The sequence below is a fragment of the Coregonus clupeaformis genome, chromosome 4, assembly GCF_020615455.1.
Source record: "Coregonus clupeaformis isolate EN_2021a chromosome 4, ASM2061545v1, whole genome shotgun sequence".
Lineage (NCBI taxonomy): Eukaryota > Metazoa > Chordata > Actinopteri > Salmoniformes > Salmonidae > Coregonus > Coregonus clupeaformis.
The window spans coordinates 17,786,848-17,803,066 of NC_059195.1; the positions used below are offsets into that span (position 1 = coordinate 17,786,848).

General features: G+C 41.3%; 1 protein-coding gene across 1 annotated transcript; it reads left to right on the plus strand.

Annotated features, from left to right (window-relative positions):
- Window positions 1-2,644: 2,644 nt before the first annotated feature.
- Window positions 2,645-15,519, plus strand: csrnp3 (cysteine-serine-rich nuclear protein 3). The gene is made up of 5 exons (XM_041864890.2): window positions 2,645-3,026; window positions 7,322-7,501; window positions 10,893-11,152; window positions 11,406-11,702; window positions 11,996-15,519. The coding sequence occupies exons 2-5, from the start codon at window positions 7,351-7,353 to the stop codon at window positions 13,118-13,120; spliced, it is 1,833 nt and encodes a 610-aa protein (XP_041720824.2). The 5' UTR covers window positions 2,645-3,026; window positions 7,322-7,350; the 3' UTR covers window positions 13,121-15,519.
- The last annotated feature ends 700 nt before the right edge of the window (window positions 15,520-16,219 follow it).

The window sequence follows — 16,219 nt, forward strand, 5'->3', positions numbered from 1 at the left end:
AATATTCAACATTTTGTTGGTGGCAAGAATTCTGTACAATAATATTAGCTGAAAAGCACGAAGTCTTGAATCTTGCGTCGTTTTATATATACCATGGAATCGGTACATCAAAAATCTCTTCCCAACTATTTTGCAATCTTTATGGGACAGCTGTCAACATCCTGGTTCTCAAATTAAACAGGTATACTTTCCTATTTATGCTATTTGTATTCCTCCGCCAGTTTTGATCCTTTATATTGGGCAGACAGACCAGTTCCCTACCTCCTCCCGCTGCCACCTGCCTCCTCCATTTTGGGGGTAATGCTGTAATCAATTGGTTGCAATCTTGGATTGAGCATACCTTCCCATACAATTCTAATAACTCCATGAAAGACATAACTTTACCATTCCAATTTACAATATCATTTAAAAACAAAATACATTTTCCATAAATACAGGTATTTTATTAACCAGCACATTTGAGTTCAGCCCTAATATTTGTTCTATCTTTTCAGGGGGATTAAATTGAAATTGTAACCAGCTCTGCAATGCTTGTTTGAAAAAGAGAGATACTTTGAAAAAGGTTTCGTTTTCAATTAAACGAAAATGAGACATGGCAAAAAGGTCATTTTTAAACAATGGGTGAGCTTTTCTTAGTAATCTACCTGAGAACCATTTAGGGTTCAAGTAAAACATTTGTATAAATGAAGCTTTTAGAGAGCGGTTTAGTGCTTTTATATTTAATAATCTCAACCCACCCAGTTCATATTCATTATATAGATAGGCACGCTTTATCTTGTCTGGTTTAGCATCCCAGATAAAGCGAAATATTTTTTGCTCATATGATTTGAAAAACAAATAATCAGGTGTAGGCAGCGCCATAAGTAAGTGAGTAAACTGAGATATTACTAAGGAATGAATCAGTGCAATTAGGAGTTAGGTGTCTAGGGTTAGGGGAAGGGGAAGGGGAAGGGTTAGCTAAAAGGTTTAAGGTTAGGGGAAGGGTTAGCTAACATGCTAAGTAGTTGCAAAGTAGCTAATAAGTAGTAAGTTGTTGAAAAGTTGCTAATTAGTGAAAATGCTAAAGTTCTATGTGATAAGATTCGAACATGCAACCTTTGGATTGATAGAAGTTCGCATTATACACCAAGCCATCTATCCACCCTGACCAACCACCCTCCTTTAGTTTTTTCCTTAACCTTAAGTGTCTATTGACGCACCTGTGTGCACATTTTTTTGACTCTTTTTTTGCCATTTATGAATGTGTTATTCATAAGACCAAATTCAATATTTTATCCCCCCATTTTTTACATTTATTTTTTATACCTAAACGGCTATAATAGTAAAGGCCAAATTCAATATTTTATCCCCCCATTTTAAAAATATTTTTTTATACCTAAACGGCTTAGAACTTTAGAGTTTTTTTTAGCTAACCTTCTATCTTATGTAACCATACCAAACGTAAACATATCATACTAATTTGAGTGTCCCGGATTTACAATTACTATATTACGTCTAGTCTATGAGACCAGGCTGCTGTCAAGGGAAAGTTCAGTATGTTCAGTGAGGACACTTGTGAAGCAGCAGACTGCCCCTGCCTGAGAGGGATGACAGCTGTGTTTTAATGGTTTATCAATAAAACAATGTAATGCCGTAACACATAACATGGCACTGTCAAAAAACATGCTTCTCACACTGTAACCGCCCACCAAACATAGGCATTCGCCAGAGGCACTGGGGATTTACATTATGCACTGTGTATTAGGCACTCGCACAAGGTGTTACATGTCTTCATCTTGGAATACACATTTTGTCAGCAGAGGAGTAAATAGATAATGTTTTGTGTGTGTGTATTGAAGTAGATTTATTGACATTTGGTGTAACTCTGTTTGCCTTTTGTCTGTAATCAGCCATAGTGCTTGTAGCTTCTAACAGCACTGCTCCAGCTTTGATTTTATTACCTGTCTGACTGTAAAGCAGTAGATTAAGCCAAAGCTGTAGGAGGAAGTGCAGTGCTTCTAATGTTGATTCATTCTTCAATTGCATGTAAGAATGGTGTCATCCCTCTGACTCCACAAGCCGCGGCCACACTTACACTAAACAGGACTTCCTGGGATAGGAAGTGGTTCTACTGTAATCACTTCATTGGGGACAACTATTACAAAGATAGACGGGCTCTTCTCTGTGGGTGATATACTGTAGTATTCACTGTGATGTGGGATCCTGATATTATTACTGTGATGGTTTGGATATTTAGTTGGTTTTGGGGCCAGTAAACTTTTAGCATAATTAGCTTGTATGGGGTAGGCTAATTCCTGTTTGTCTGAGGTATACATACTTTTTCAATGATTCGAAGACCTTTAGAATAAGCACAGATAATGCTCTTTTGCTGGATTTGTCACTTTCTGGAGATTTTACTTCCAATCTCAATGTTGTGAGCCATGCAATGGTTCCTCCTGTGGTTTTAAGCCTTGTGCCCTTTAATCTTACTGGGTTATTGTGCGCCCCCCCTCTTTTCTTTCTCTCACTCCGTCTCTTCCCTCCTTCCCAGGCTCATGCTGGTAAAAATATCTGCAGACAGCAGGAGCACAGGCACGCCTGACTCGCTCTCAGACATCCCACCCATGTGATCTCACAGGCTTCCTCCCTCCACTCCAGTCAGGCTCCAGCCTTTCAGCCGGCAGCAGCTAATGAGTCTTTGTGTGGCTAGGGTGAATAGGAGAGAGAGGGGGAGGTAGAGAGGAAGGGACAGGGAGAGTTAAAGAGAGAGCGCCTATCTTCATTTAACAATAAAGCATATGGTACCGGCAGTGGCAGTCAGGGTTGAGAAATGTACAAGTCTCTCTGTGTCTCGCCCTATCTCTCCCTCTCAGCCGGCTCTCATGCCCTCAGAGTAGCAGGGTTGCAGCAAGTCAGTGGACTAAAGCAAACTGGAAGCCCTTCATTTATCATGTTTCACCTCTTTTTGAGTGCTTCATTTAGATTTTGCTCCCAAGTCTCACTGTGAGAAGGGGGTCAAAGGAGTCGGAACACGCCAGTGGACACAGGTCAGTCGTTTCTACCAGGGTTGGCACAAAGTGCACCGTTATGTATTCTTTTGCAGGACATGATGTGTCATGACTTGCTACAGATGCTGTGGGCTTGTTAGTATTACTTGGAACGAGAGCTTTCATTGTGACTCTCTCTCTATATAGCAGATCTGCAGTGTGAGGCTTTTGTGTCACCTCTGTGTACAGTGATTTGTGAACCTTATGAATGGGGGAAACATTGTCTGTTTGATTCAGAATATGATTGTGCCACAGCGGGCTTTGGATGCAGTTCATAAAGGAATACAGTTGGTTTGTACAGGGCATGTGTGTGCGCTCAGTGAAGCCAGCACAGGGAGGGGCTTTGCAAGCAGGCTTTTGCTGCATTATTTCACCCAGCATTTTCTCATGCACCGTGATTTATGCCCAGCCTTGATTAGTTGGAACACAACATTGGAGGAGACAAAGAAGGAACTGCATGATGTAGAGGAGGAACAAGCTCTGCTCTCTGGCTTGTGCTGCTAAGCCTTGAAGAAGTGAAGTCTGCTTACATTAGCCACTGTGTTACAGTACATATGATGCCTATTCACTGTGTCAAGACGATGTTACCCTGTCCAAATGGATCCATCTATTTTGGGATAGCTACAGTATGAAATAAGACATCATGATCCTTGTTCATACATAAAATGATATTTGTATACCTTTTTGGATTCTGTGTAAAGTTGGTAATAGGATATTTATCTTATAATATTCTTAATTTGTGTAATTGCCTCAAAATGATCCTCCTCCTTAATCTATATTGTATTAATGTGTTGTCAGATGTAGTGCTATTTATGTTTCACAGACATAGGGCTGGAGCAGAATCACTTTCAGATGTGAAATCACTATTTGTGCTAGTATATTAGCATCTCCATGGAAACCACTTTGGCTATCAAAGAATAGTGCAGCATCTGCTGAGGGCTAAGAATACGAATGATTTTCAACAATGGGGAACTACTTAAAATAATTACAAAATAGATTTACATTGTATGGGCCATCCCATTTGTAAAATGGAACTCAAATGTCCATACTATTTTGTATTTTTCCTGAATTACATGGAGCATTGTCCAACTGCCCATTTGGACACCTGTAGAAAAGGAGGTACTAAGCCTCTAACACATTTTTACATTTCCTCCATTGGTTATAGTCTACATAAAAAGGTGTAGTAGGTTACAGGAAAATGATCAATGTCTTTGACATTTATGGTGCGTTTCATTTTCACACAGAATTACCCAAAAGGTGGATGAAAGTCTTTCAATTATCTTTGCGTTCAGGCAGTCTTTGATAGTTGCATTATCTGTTGACCCTTTGATGCTAAATGATAAGGGCCAGTGACCATTCTAGACTGATTCAATATTTCATGAATGGTGCCAACAGGAAACGCTGATAAGTTTTGGATCAAGGTATGTAGAGTTTGTTGTAATCCATTAATGGAACAATGGAAAAGAATGATTGGCGTCAACAGTATATTTGAATGAGTGGCCTACTGTATATGCAGAGGGACAGTCCTGATGCCTCACATTGAACATTCCACAGTGCTAGGTACTGTAGTCAACATTGAATCTCCCCCAGGTGCAATCAGACCTATGTCATAGTAACAACCACACATTGTAAAAATAAAATAAAAAAGTTGATTGAACGTACAATTCTAAGGCAACCATCTGCAATAGGATTGTGAGTTTGCTTAACATTTTGGCATATAGATGAACCAACATACATTCTCAAGTTGAATTGCATGTTCACTCAACTTTGAATTTTAGGTTGAGTGAACAATGAACAGACAATTTAACTTGACAATTTATTCTACCTTATATTTATTACATATATCATAAGGCCTTTCTTTGAGGGCCTAGTTGAAACTCCTGGTTAACAGGCCATATGAAGACTGCAAGTGACATTATGCTGGCTTGCAAAGTGATGTGTAATTCCTATTGGAATCCAGCCAGAGTGAGGCTATCTAACAATTTGAACTTTTAATCACCCACAACCTGCATTGAGAATGACTGCCAGGTTAAGGAAGATTTTATTATTGAGACTACCTAAGTCATATAAACTGGTACAGCCATCTCAGTAACGGGTGCAAAAAGTCCAACTACTAACAGATTGGATTAGTTTAGAAAAATGTATCTTATTTATGTTAGTGTAGCATAAGATATTAATCAACCAATCAATGTACATGCAAAAACACAAATATTGAAACAAACAATTCTGAAAATCAACCTGCAATAGAGCATGCTGGGAAATATGATAATGATGGGTGTGGTTTTGAGCAAACATACATTTTTAATTTTACTCATCAAGCTTGTTCTAACTCAGCTCACTTCAAGCTGAGTTTGTTGATTCAACGTACAATTGTAAGGCAACCAACTGCAATAGGATTGTGAATTTTTAACATTTGCGCATATAGCTGAACCAACAGCAGTGTTGCCTTCCAAAGACAAACATGAATTTGTAATTTGACTCAACACATTTTTAGACATTCAGCTCAAAGTGAGCAAAGTTTGTTGAGTGAACAAACGTTCACACATTAGCTCAATGTCTTGTCCTTCTGAAGTCGTGTTTCTTTATTTCCGTGTCGAAAACAAAGAGGAGTCGGAGAGAGAACCTGCCAGTCATGCTCCTCTTGCTCTGCTATCTAGTTGTATGCTAATGGTTTGGATGCGTTTTAGAAGATGACTTCCCAAGTCATGGAGTAAGAGAAACAAAAGCCAGACTCCTGTTGTCACATACAACGTTACATTGTCAACATATGAGGGACATATTAGACAAAATGCAATTACTATTGTTTGTGTAATAACGCATAGATTATTGATGTCTAAAATGACATTATTCATATAAAAATAATTGCTACTAGATTACTGATGCAAACAATGACTGGCTGAGGACCAAGTAATGTAAAATGATTTGTGGAGGAAAGGTATAGCAAGTTCCAGCAACACAATGTTTGACAGTTACAAAGTAAGACTTAAAGTCAGTAGCCTAATTTGGCACTTAGTATCTGTGCAGCTGACTGATGAGCCTGCTCTTGTTGTGATTGGTTTAATTGCACCATCAGTCAGAATTTAATGGCTGTCACTGGTGGCTGCTCTCCACTGGCCTCTCGTGTAGTGGTCTGCTGTGTAGTGGCATTGGGGAGGATGAGGGACTCAGAAAGGGGCTGTATCCCAAATGGCACCCTATTCCTAATGGCATCCTATTCCCTATATAGTGCTCTGCTTTTAACAAGAGCCCTACTATATAGGGAATAGGGTGCCATTTCGGACGCAACTTTCCTCACTCTCTGTGACACTGGCAGCTAGCTAACACTCTGGCCCCTTTATTCAGCCAATAGCCCTTTACAGCCCTCTGGGTGCTCCTCCCGGTCCATTGGAAAATGTTTACTTTCTTTTATAGACGGTATAACCATGCCACTCATAATTTCCTCCTAACTACTATAAGTCATGCCTCAGATTGGAACCCCTCTAGGGAGGAGCACTGAATGTGCAACATTAACCATTTTAAAAATCACTATTTGATTTTACTTGCATGCATCTTATGCGCACACACACCCACACACATACACGTGCACATGCACACACCCACACACATTCAGCCAGTTTTTACAGGCATATTTAAATTCTCTGCATATCCCAGAATAAGTAAAGCTGTAGTCAGGCTTTTTAAATTTCCCCTAAGATGTAATTAATACATTTTGAAGCCAGTGGATATTTTCAATCAGTAGCCGGCTGGATGCATTCATTGTGTTTCTGAGGTGCAACAGCAATTAAGTACAGTCACATAAAAGTTTTTAATTTTTCATATGGTGCTGTGGGTGGATACTACAAGCCTGCTTTGGGCATTAACGTCTCATTTCATTTTCGCCCCATGTTGTTCTTTTGTGATAAAAATATTATTTTAGTTGAACAACAGTCAGGCAGTGTTTTTATGAAATCCATCATGAATACAGGGCAGAAGAAACAAACTATCTCAGTCCAGTGTCCTTTTTCTGTGGTCACTCAATCAAAGACAGCAGAATGAACTTCCTTTGAGGTAGACGTAGCATGCAATTCGCAGCCTTCGCCAAGCATCCGAGCTCCTTTGTGGTAAGGTGATCAATTGCCTGGGGACCATCAGAGAGGGTGGGAGGGAGAGGGCGGGGGAAGCTGGGCAGCAGCTGGGGGTGTTGTGTTCTGTGACTCACTGCTAATTGACTGTGCTGAGGAGTACTGCTGAGACCGGCGGGGCCTAAGCTGGGCATTAAATAATGTTTTCCCTTCCTTCCCTGTTGGCTGTTGCAGGTGCAGGGACGGAGACAGAGAGGAGGGCCATGAGCGGAATACTGAAGAGGAGGTTTGAGGAGGTGGAGGCGTCCTCCTCACCATGCTCCTCCTTGAGGGAGTCTGATGACGAGGTCTCCTGCAGCGAAAGCGGGGACAGCAGTGACAGTGTCAACCCCTCAGCATCGGGCACCTTCACCCGTGAGTCACCTGGCTCCAACACACACATGCAAGCGCAAGCACAAACACATGCATTTACGCACACAGACACGCACAGACACACACTGCTCTCTCTCCCTACACGAAACAGTCAACGAAACAGTCGAAACACTCATCGATATGCTCAACACTGACACAGTCTCAAAAGAACAAACAAATAGCATATTGTACTTTAGTGAAAGAGACAATCGTTTTTAATGAAGCATGTGTCACTCAGATGTTACTTCTCCATCATAATGTTGCTTTTGTAATGGATGTTAGGAAACATATCGTCAATAACACCTTGTGATTTCTGAGTTCTGAAGCACAAAAACAACCCACGGCTAGTAGGAATATAATCCAGATAACACAGTTGAAGAGGAAATAAAAACAGCTGCATCAATGTGTGTGCTTTAACCCTAAAAGCGCCAACATATTTGTTGCTTAAAAGCGCCAAAGGGGGTCAATTTTGACACTCTCTGTCAAGCGGTGACACTTTAGATTTTATTAGCTTTTTGTAACACAAGTAAATGGTTTAATTTCCCCAAAATAAGCATTTATTTAAAAAATGTTTCACAATTATATTCAAATTTGATGTTTGAAAATATGTTTTTGTACGTTTACCATGCTATGAACAGATTTGTATCCATTTCTTTCATAGCCACCTGTTATGAACATTTGTCATTTATTAATTCATAGTGTTGTCTTTCTGTGATACTCAGAGGCTGAGAAATTGGTGATTGAGCTAATCTGACATACCGGCAGGACCTAAAATGGCCACCATTATGGGCAATATATGGGCCTATTGATTTTTTTATATAGTGGCTGCCACGGCCCCCAGGGGCAAAATCTGGGGTGGCTCCATATCTATATATTTTTAGGGTACATACACTATATATACAAAAGTATATGGATACCCCATCAAATTAGTGGATTTGGCTATTTCAGCCACACCCGTTGCTGACAGGTGTATAAAATTGAGCACACAGCCATGCGATCTCCATAGACAAACATTGGCAGTAGAATGGCCTTACTGAAGAGCTCAGTGACTTTCAATGTGGCACCGTCATAGGATGCCACCTTTCCAACAAGTCAGTTTGTCAAATTTCTGCCCTGCTAGAGCTGCCCCGGTCAACTGTAAGTGCTGTTATTGTGAAGTGGAAACATCTAGGAGCAACAACGACTCAGCCGCAAAGTGGTAGGCCACACAAGCTCACAGAACGGGACCGCCGAGTAATGAAGCGCGTAGCGTATAAAAATCGTCTGTCCTCTGGAGCAGTGGAAACGTGTTCTCTGGAGTGATGAATCACGCTTCACCATCTGGCAGTCCGACGGACAAATCTAGGTTTGCCAGGAGGACGCTACCTGCCCAAATGCATAGTGTCAACTGTAGAGTTTGGTGGAGGAGGAATAATGGTCTGGGGCTGTTTTTCATGGTTCGGGCTAGGCCCCTTTGTTTCAGTAAAGGGAAATCTTAACACTACAGCATATAATGACATTCCAGACGATTCTGTGCTTCCAACTTAGTTGCAACGGTTTGGGGAAGGCCCTTTCCTGTTTCAGCATGACAATGCCCCCATGCACAAACCGAGGTCCATACAGAAATGGTTTGTCGGTGTGGAAGAACTTAACTGGCCTGCACAGAGCCCTGACCTCAACCCCATCGAACACCTTTGGGATGAATTGGAACGCCGACTGCGAGCCAGGCCTAATCGCCCAACATCAGTACCCGACCTCACTAATGCTCTTGTGGCTGAATGGAAGCAAGTCCCCGCAGCAATGTTCCAACATCTAGTGGAAAGCCTTTCTAGAAGAGTGGAGGCTGTTATAGCAGCAAAGGGGGACCAACTCCATATTAATGCCCTTGGTTATGGAATAAGATGTTTGACGAGCAGGTGTCCAGATACTTTTGGTCATGTAGTGTATGTCTACCTCTGTGGCATATTTGGTGCTTTTATCACAACGTTTTCTACTGAGTCCACATTTTCAGCTTAGCCTCGCACCACTAGTATAGAAATATTACTATTTTTCATTCCTCCATATTAACACAGAAATCCTGGTAAATTGTGTTTTTTGTTGTTGTTGGTAACTAGCTGCTTGACAAAGTCCAAATATTTATGATGGATAAAAAAAAGGGGGTTAGAAATTATGACATTTTCTACCCCTTTGAGTCAAAATTGACCCCTGTTGGTGCTTTTAGGGTTAAAAGAGGAGAAAAATGCATTGTCTGAGCTGAACTAGTGTCTGTGTTCTCAGCTGAGTAACCATAGGGAGGGCTATTGGTGTGTCTGTCAGGCTCTCTAAGAAGCTCTGTCGAGTCAACCTGTTCTCTGTTCCAAAGCTGCTTATTGGAAAGGCTACAGCCAGTTTGGCAGGCACCTCTGATAAAAAAAGACCTGTGTATTAGATTACCTGTATTTTTCTATAAGCAGATATGATGCTATTGGTAGGCAACCTGGGGAAAATTGGTGGATGGTTCCTCAGGTGACAGATCTATGTTGTGTTTGGTGACAGATGCATACAGTAGCCCTTCCCTGGATTGTTATGGGTGTGAGTGACAGGGCTCCTCCCTGGGGTGTGTGTGTGTGTGCATACATGCTCGTTTATGTGTGTATGTGTGTGTGTGTGTGTGTGTGTGGACCAGGGACCATGCAACACAACGCATGGCTCCCCCAGCTTCTCCCCACTAAAGAGGTGCCACAATGTGTCAGGCTTGCTGCTGACATGTACAGTAGCATTGTTTCCTGGAGAATACAGTACAACCTGTCTTGGGTCACGTTAGAGTTGGAGAAATAATCCAGCTCCTCTCCTGGTGTGATTGCTTTTAGTGGAGCAGTCTTGGAATTGTGAGGTCTTTGAAAAGGGCTTCTATGTATTCTCAAATATATATTTTTAGACATGGTTGTAGCAACCCTAATAGAAAATGGACAAGAAATAGGAAGAAATACAGAGAGATATCCAACAATGTTTGGTATTGCAAGCTTGAAAACCATGTGGATACCCAAAACCCTGATAAACCTTTTTTCGAGACAATAAAGCAAAATTCCAATCATGAAGCCAAGACTGGCAACATTGCCATGTTGTTAATGAATGCATTGTCCTTATGGCACAGGGTGGAGAGCTGCTGGAACCAGATGGTTCCCATTTGTCCTGTTTGTCTGACCTCAGGTGAGCGCTTGGAAAGCTGTGCTCAACGACTCCAGATCCAGGCCAAGAGGGGTATTATTTATGCCCTCAGTCTTTGCTTTCCTTTTTCTCCCTCCCTCAATCTTTCATCCATGTATGAACAAGTAACCCTGCTTCCGCCATTATTTATGTATGAGTAGGCTAGCTATCACTGCTTTTTAACGTTCCTTTCACCATCCACTTCTTCTGTTGTCATTTGGTCCTCTAGCTGATTCCATACTGAAGAGGGAGAAGCGTGTGAGGACGAGGAGGGTGCATTTTGAGAATGTGACGGTGTACTACTTCAGCCGGCGCCAGGGTTTCACCAGTGTGCCCAGTCAGGGAGGCAGTACTCTGGGCATGTCCAACAGACACAGCTGTGTCAGGCAGTACTCCCTGGGAGAGTTTGCCCTGGAGCAGGAGAGGATCCACAGAGACATGCTCCGAGACCATCTGAAGGAGGAAAAAATCAACTCCATAAAACTCAAGGTATTAAAAGAAACGGAAGCTACTGAGCAAATGAAATGTACTGTACACAGGGAGAGGAGATAATGCATCATGATATACAGACGGTACTAGATGTACAGTTGTGACATATCATATCCTTGTATAAATCCAGAACATTGCATGTTTTCAACGGCTGACTCTGTATCCTCTTTCGAGATGCAGCATGTCATTGGTTTCGGCTGGTTGCTTACTCTTCAAACCGGACTGAATTTGATCCCCTCTCGTTGGTTTTCAGCTGACTAAGAACGGTACAGTGGAGTCGGAGGAGGCCAACACACTCACGGCTGAGGACATCTCTGACGATGACATTGATCTGGACAACACCGAGGTGGACGAGTACTTCTTCCTCCAGCCCCTCACCACGAAGAAGCGCCGGGCTCTGCTGCGGACCTCGGGGGTGAAGAAGATTGACGTGGAGGAGAAGCACGAGCTGCGGGCCATCCGATTGTCCAGGGAGGACTGTGGCTGCGACTGCAGAGTGTTCTGTGACCCAGAGACCTGTGCGTGCTGCGTAGCAGGAATCAAGTGCCAGGTAAATCCCTGGGTAGTCTGACCCAGACATACTGACACTGATGTATCACTCTATCCGCTCTGGAAATAAGCCCCATATGCGGCCCTTAGCCTTGAGGCAAATGCATTTCAATAGAAGGGTGATTAAGTGATCAAATATTTTAGACGCTGTAGATGAAAGCACTGTATTATTGAAAAAGCACTGTATAATTTACAGTTGCTTATCTGATATTGCCAAAGGATTACATTAATTAATCTATTATATGCAAACTGCAGAATATATGGTCATATAACCCAATGTGGTCCAATCTACAGGTAGACCGCATGTCTTTTCCCTGTGGCTGTACCAAGGAGGGGTGTAGCAACGCGGCCGGCCGGGTGGAATTTAACCCCATCCGTGTACGGACCCACTTCCTGCACACCATCATGAAGCTAGAGCTGGAGAAGAGCGAGCAGCAGCAGGCCTCCCCTGCCAATGGTTACCATGGCGAAAGCAACGGCCACAGCCACGGCAACCCGCTGGTCCAGACCCAACACAGTCTGGAATACTCTCTGTCAGACCCAACACTTCAACAGTCTGCCATCATGCACCTCCAGACACCTGACGACATGGAAGAGCCTCTAGATGATGAAGATGAGGATGAGGAGGACGAAGAGGACAACAGCAGTTTATGCAGCGGACTGTCTGATACCAGCACTCAGAGCTTGGCTAACAGTGACTCTGAGGAAGAGGAGGATGATGAGGAGGAGAAGTCGAAGGACTTTGAGGATGGTGTGGGCACACCACCTGTGTCCCACACAGAGGTTGTCCCCCTGTCCTCTGTGTTGTGTTACTCTGACGGCACCGTGCCACAGGACAACCACATTGACAAGCATATGAATGGAAACTCTTATTTACTCAGCTCCCCAGCCAAGTATTATCAGCAGGAGAACCCCAGTGCTGTTGCTTCTGCCAATGGGGCGGTCAGCCAACCCAGTGAAATTTACGGAGAGGCCTTATCATTCCCACACCCAGTTAGCACTAGCAACGGGGCCATGCCACAAGGACCATTCAACATGGCCGCCGACATGACAGAGCAGTACACAGACTACCCCCACCAGGCTGAGGAACAGTACACCAATAAACACTTCACCCTGACCAACGGCAGAGCAGCAACCACTGCCATGGGCTGCTGCACACCTGACCTGGAAAACAACATGGTCCAATCTAAAGGAACATTCCCTGAGCAGCCTGGGGGCCTCTGCCAGATGGAGTTCCACAACAACTACCTGAACAATAAGAGCTCCCAGGAAGTCTACGGTAGTAATGGGAAGTGTTTTGTGGCAGAGCAGCCAAAGGAAGTGTCTAATGGTAATGGTTTGTCTGAAGGGCCTTCTCTAGCCGACAGTACAAAGACCCCTGCATTAGCAGAGAATCTCCCCCAGGTCGCACCAGTTTAGTGGGCCTAGCTCACCTGTCTGTAGAATTCATGTTGTGTCTTTTCTTAGTGAACAACCCACTGGGCACAGACGTCAGTTCAACGTCAACTAATGTGAATTCAACGTGAAATCAACAACAAATGTAACCATGTCATTGGATTTAGGTTCAAAGCTGGGTGAAAAAAGACGAAATGCCCTTACATTGATTATTTTGTGCAAATCCAATCAGTTTTCGACATTGAGTCATCGCATTGATTTTTGGGTTGAAATGATGTGGAAACAACGTTGATTCAACCAGTTTTTGGCCAGTGGGAATACTGACCAAGTGTTATTTATGCAGAAGATATTCATGGTCTTTAATGGGAACTAAACTTTCCAAGTCATTTGAAAGACCATACATTATATTAACATTAATTAGCTACAGGTTCCATGATGAGAAACATTTCTAATGAACCCCCTGATTTCTAGAATTCTAAACTGCAAGATGAAATCAGTAAACAAAAACTGAAAGCTGGAAGCCTGTGCAATGTATCTTGTAATTTTAAAGGTAAAGTTTTAAGCATATATTGTGAATGGAACTTTTTTGTCAAATGTGCAAAACAAATTATCGTCACAGTTTATTTATTGGTTAGTGTATACTTATGTTATTTAAATGCATGTTATTTTTGGGTCTTTCAATGGCATTTATGAGAAATTGACCATGGTCAATTTTGGTTTATAAAATCTGTATCAATGTACTGTACAAACCTTATTGTTGTGTTGTCACTTGTAATCCATGCTTTTATATGGTTTGGAAAAGCTTGAAACAGACTACAACTTTTAGTTATTTATTTTGAATTATGCAAAGAGCATAATTTAATTGGAGACATTCAAGTCAAAATGATTCATAGCTGTTTGGACTTTTGTGAAGGTGTACACAGGGATATACTAATGTAGCACTTTGACATCTCTCAAAGACCATATACAACTATCAAATATATGGGAACAGGACAATAATATGATCAGTAAATCATATTTTATGGAGCTTCATTTCAAATAAATATGTCATACTAAAAATACATAACATAAAACTGGGGACAACATTGGTATTGCTGAGTTGGACAGGGAAATTATTTCAAGTATATATTTACACAAACATTCCATTCTCTTATGACAACTTCCAGTAAATACATTAAGAGATTGTTTGTACAGATAAGAACATTATTGTGTGACACAATTATTGAAGTGTGAAGTGCAATAGTAACAGGAAATGCAAAACAACCCTTTGAAGGTTTTAATGAAAGTTACACAAGGTCAAAATATCACTATGTCATACTCTTGAGAGCCACATCAGGCATTTGAGTTTGGACAATCAAGCAAGCCTATGGTTCATATCAGTGCCAAGTTAAAGAATGACTGATCAGCCTGAGACATTGGGAGAAAAGTATAAGTCTGAAAATCTGTAAATAACTTTGAACCCCTCATATGAAATAACTTACAAGGAAGGCCATTGAACGGAATGCTCCAGATTTGTATTGCTACAACTGTATTAAAACGTTAGGGACAGCCTTTACAATGAAATACAAATATTCCTAAATTCCCTCACCATAAAAGGAGTGGGTAGCCCTGCATGTATCCCTGTCCTCTTCTAAGCTTGAGCCGTGCGTCTATTCATCCAACACTACTTGATTTGTGATTCTGCGCCTGACTGAAACACTATGTAATAATGTTACCTCACCTCAATGGCAAACAAAGTGTATCCAGCTGTCAGGCAATCAGTGCTACTGTATGGACTATACAGTATCAGTGCCAAAGCATTTAAGGGAAGGCAAGATAGTGACATTGCATCCAATTGAGTAATTCTGCTGTGTTTATGATTTTCAGTATTTATTATGAATGATATATTGAAATGTGTATTTGTGGTTTACTTATGTCTGTATTGAATAAAAACATTTGTCAAAAATGTTGCTTGTTTCATGATGGTTGTGAATTGTACAGCTCCATGTGCCTGATTTCATTATATTGCTTACTATGTTTGATTATGTGAAACAGAATACTTTTTGTACAAAATGGTATAAATGTTTCAATGTGTTTTGGTTTCTTAACGATAGAAAAAGCCAAAATTTTATGCAATTTTTTGTTGTGTTTTTGCTTTTTAACAATACATGACTTTTAAATAAAATGAAACCATGTGTTGCTTTTCTTTATATGTTTAATGATGTTAGCTTGAACAACTTATTTAGAAAAGGGTACACTAACAGCCCAGTAAGGATGCGTCAAGGATGAATTCCTTTTCACAGCGCCCTCTACTGTTGAACATTAGAAATGGTGCTCTGCACCAACTGAAGAATGGCACTCATGCCATTTAGCACAGGTGTCAAACTCATTCCACGGAGGGCCTAGTGCCTGCGGGTTTTCACTCCCTTGTACTTGATTTATGAATTAAGGTCACTCATTAGTAAGGAACTCCCCTCCCCTGGTTGTCTAGGGCTTAATTGAAAGGAGAAAACAAAAACCTGCAGACACTAGGCCCTCCATGGAATGAGTTGACACCCCTGCCATATACAGTCATTGCACTCATTACACAGTTCCTTTTGCTGAAATGGAAAATCTCAAGTATCCAAATTTAAGGCACACGAGGCCATTCGGTTATAATTTGTTGACAGACAGAAAACCGCCGTAGATCCATCCGTTTCTCAGACCCAGACATATTCAATAAAATTCTAACATTCCATTGTCAGTCAGCATTCTCCCATAGATTTGTATAAACTAGTCCACACACTTCCATCAAAACACTGACGTTTGTGTGATACTGGGAGCTCTTTGAGACTTGAATCAAAACAAAAAAACTACAATCATACATTCCATGTTGTAAACCAATTTAAGAAATATCCCTTTCTACAGATAACATTTTAGCCTACATATTAGAATTTTGCAATCCCCATAAACATGATACAAAAACTTCATTTAATTCTCAAGAAAATTATTTTACAAAATGTGTTGTCAAATATAGAAAAATACATTCCAAAGAACTAAACTATGCATGTTAAGATGTGTCAACCTTAAATTATTCCGTAAAACCCTGACATCTAAAACATTAGTTTACGTCATTCGATTTTTTGCTAAAAGTATTCTTGTAAA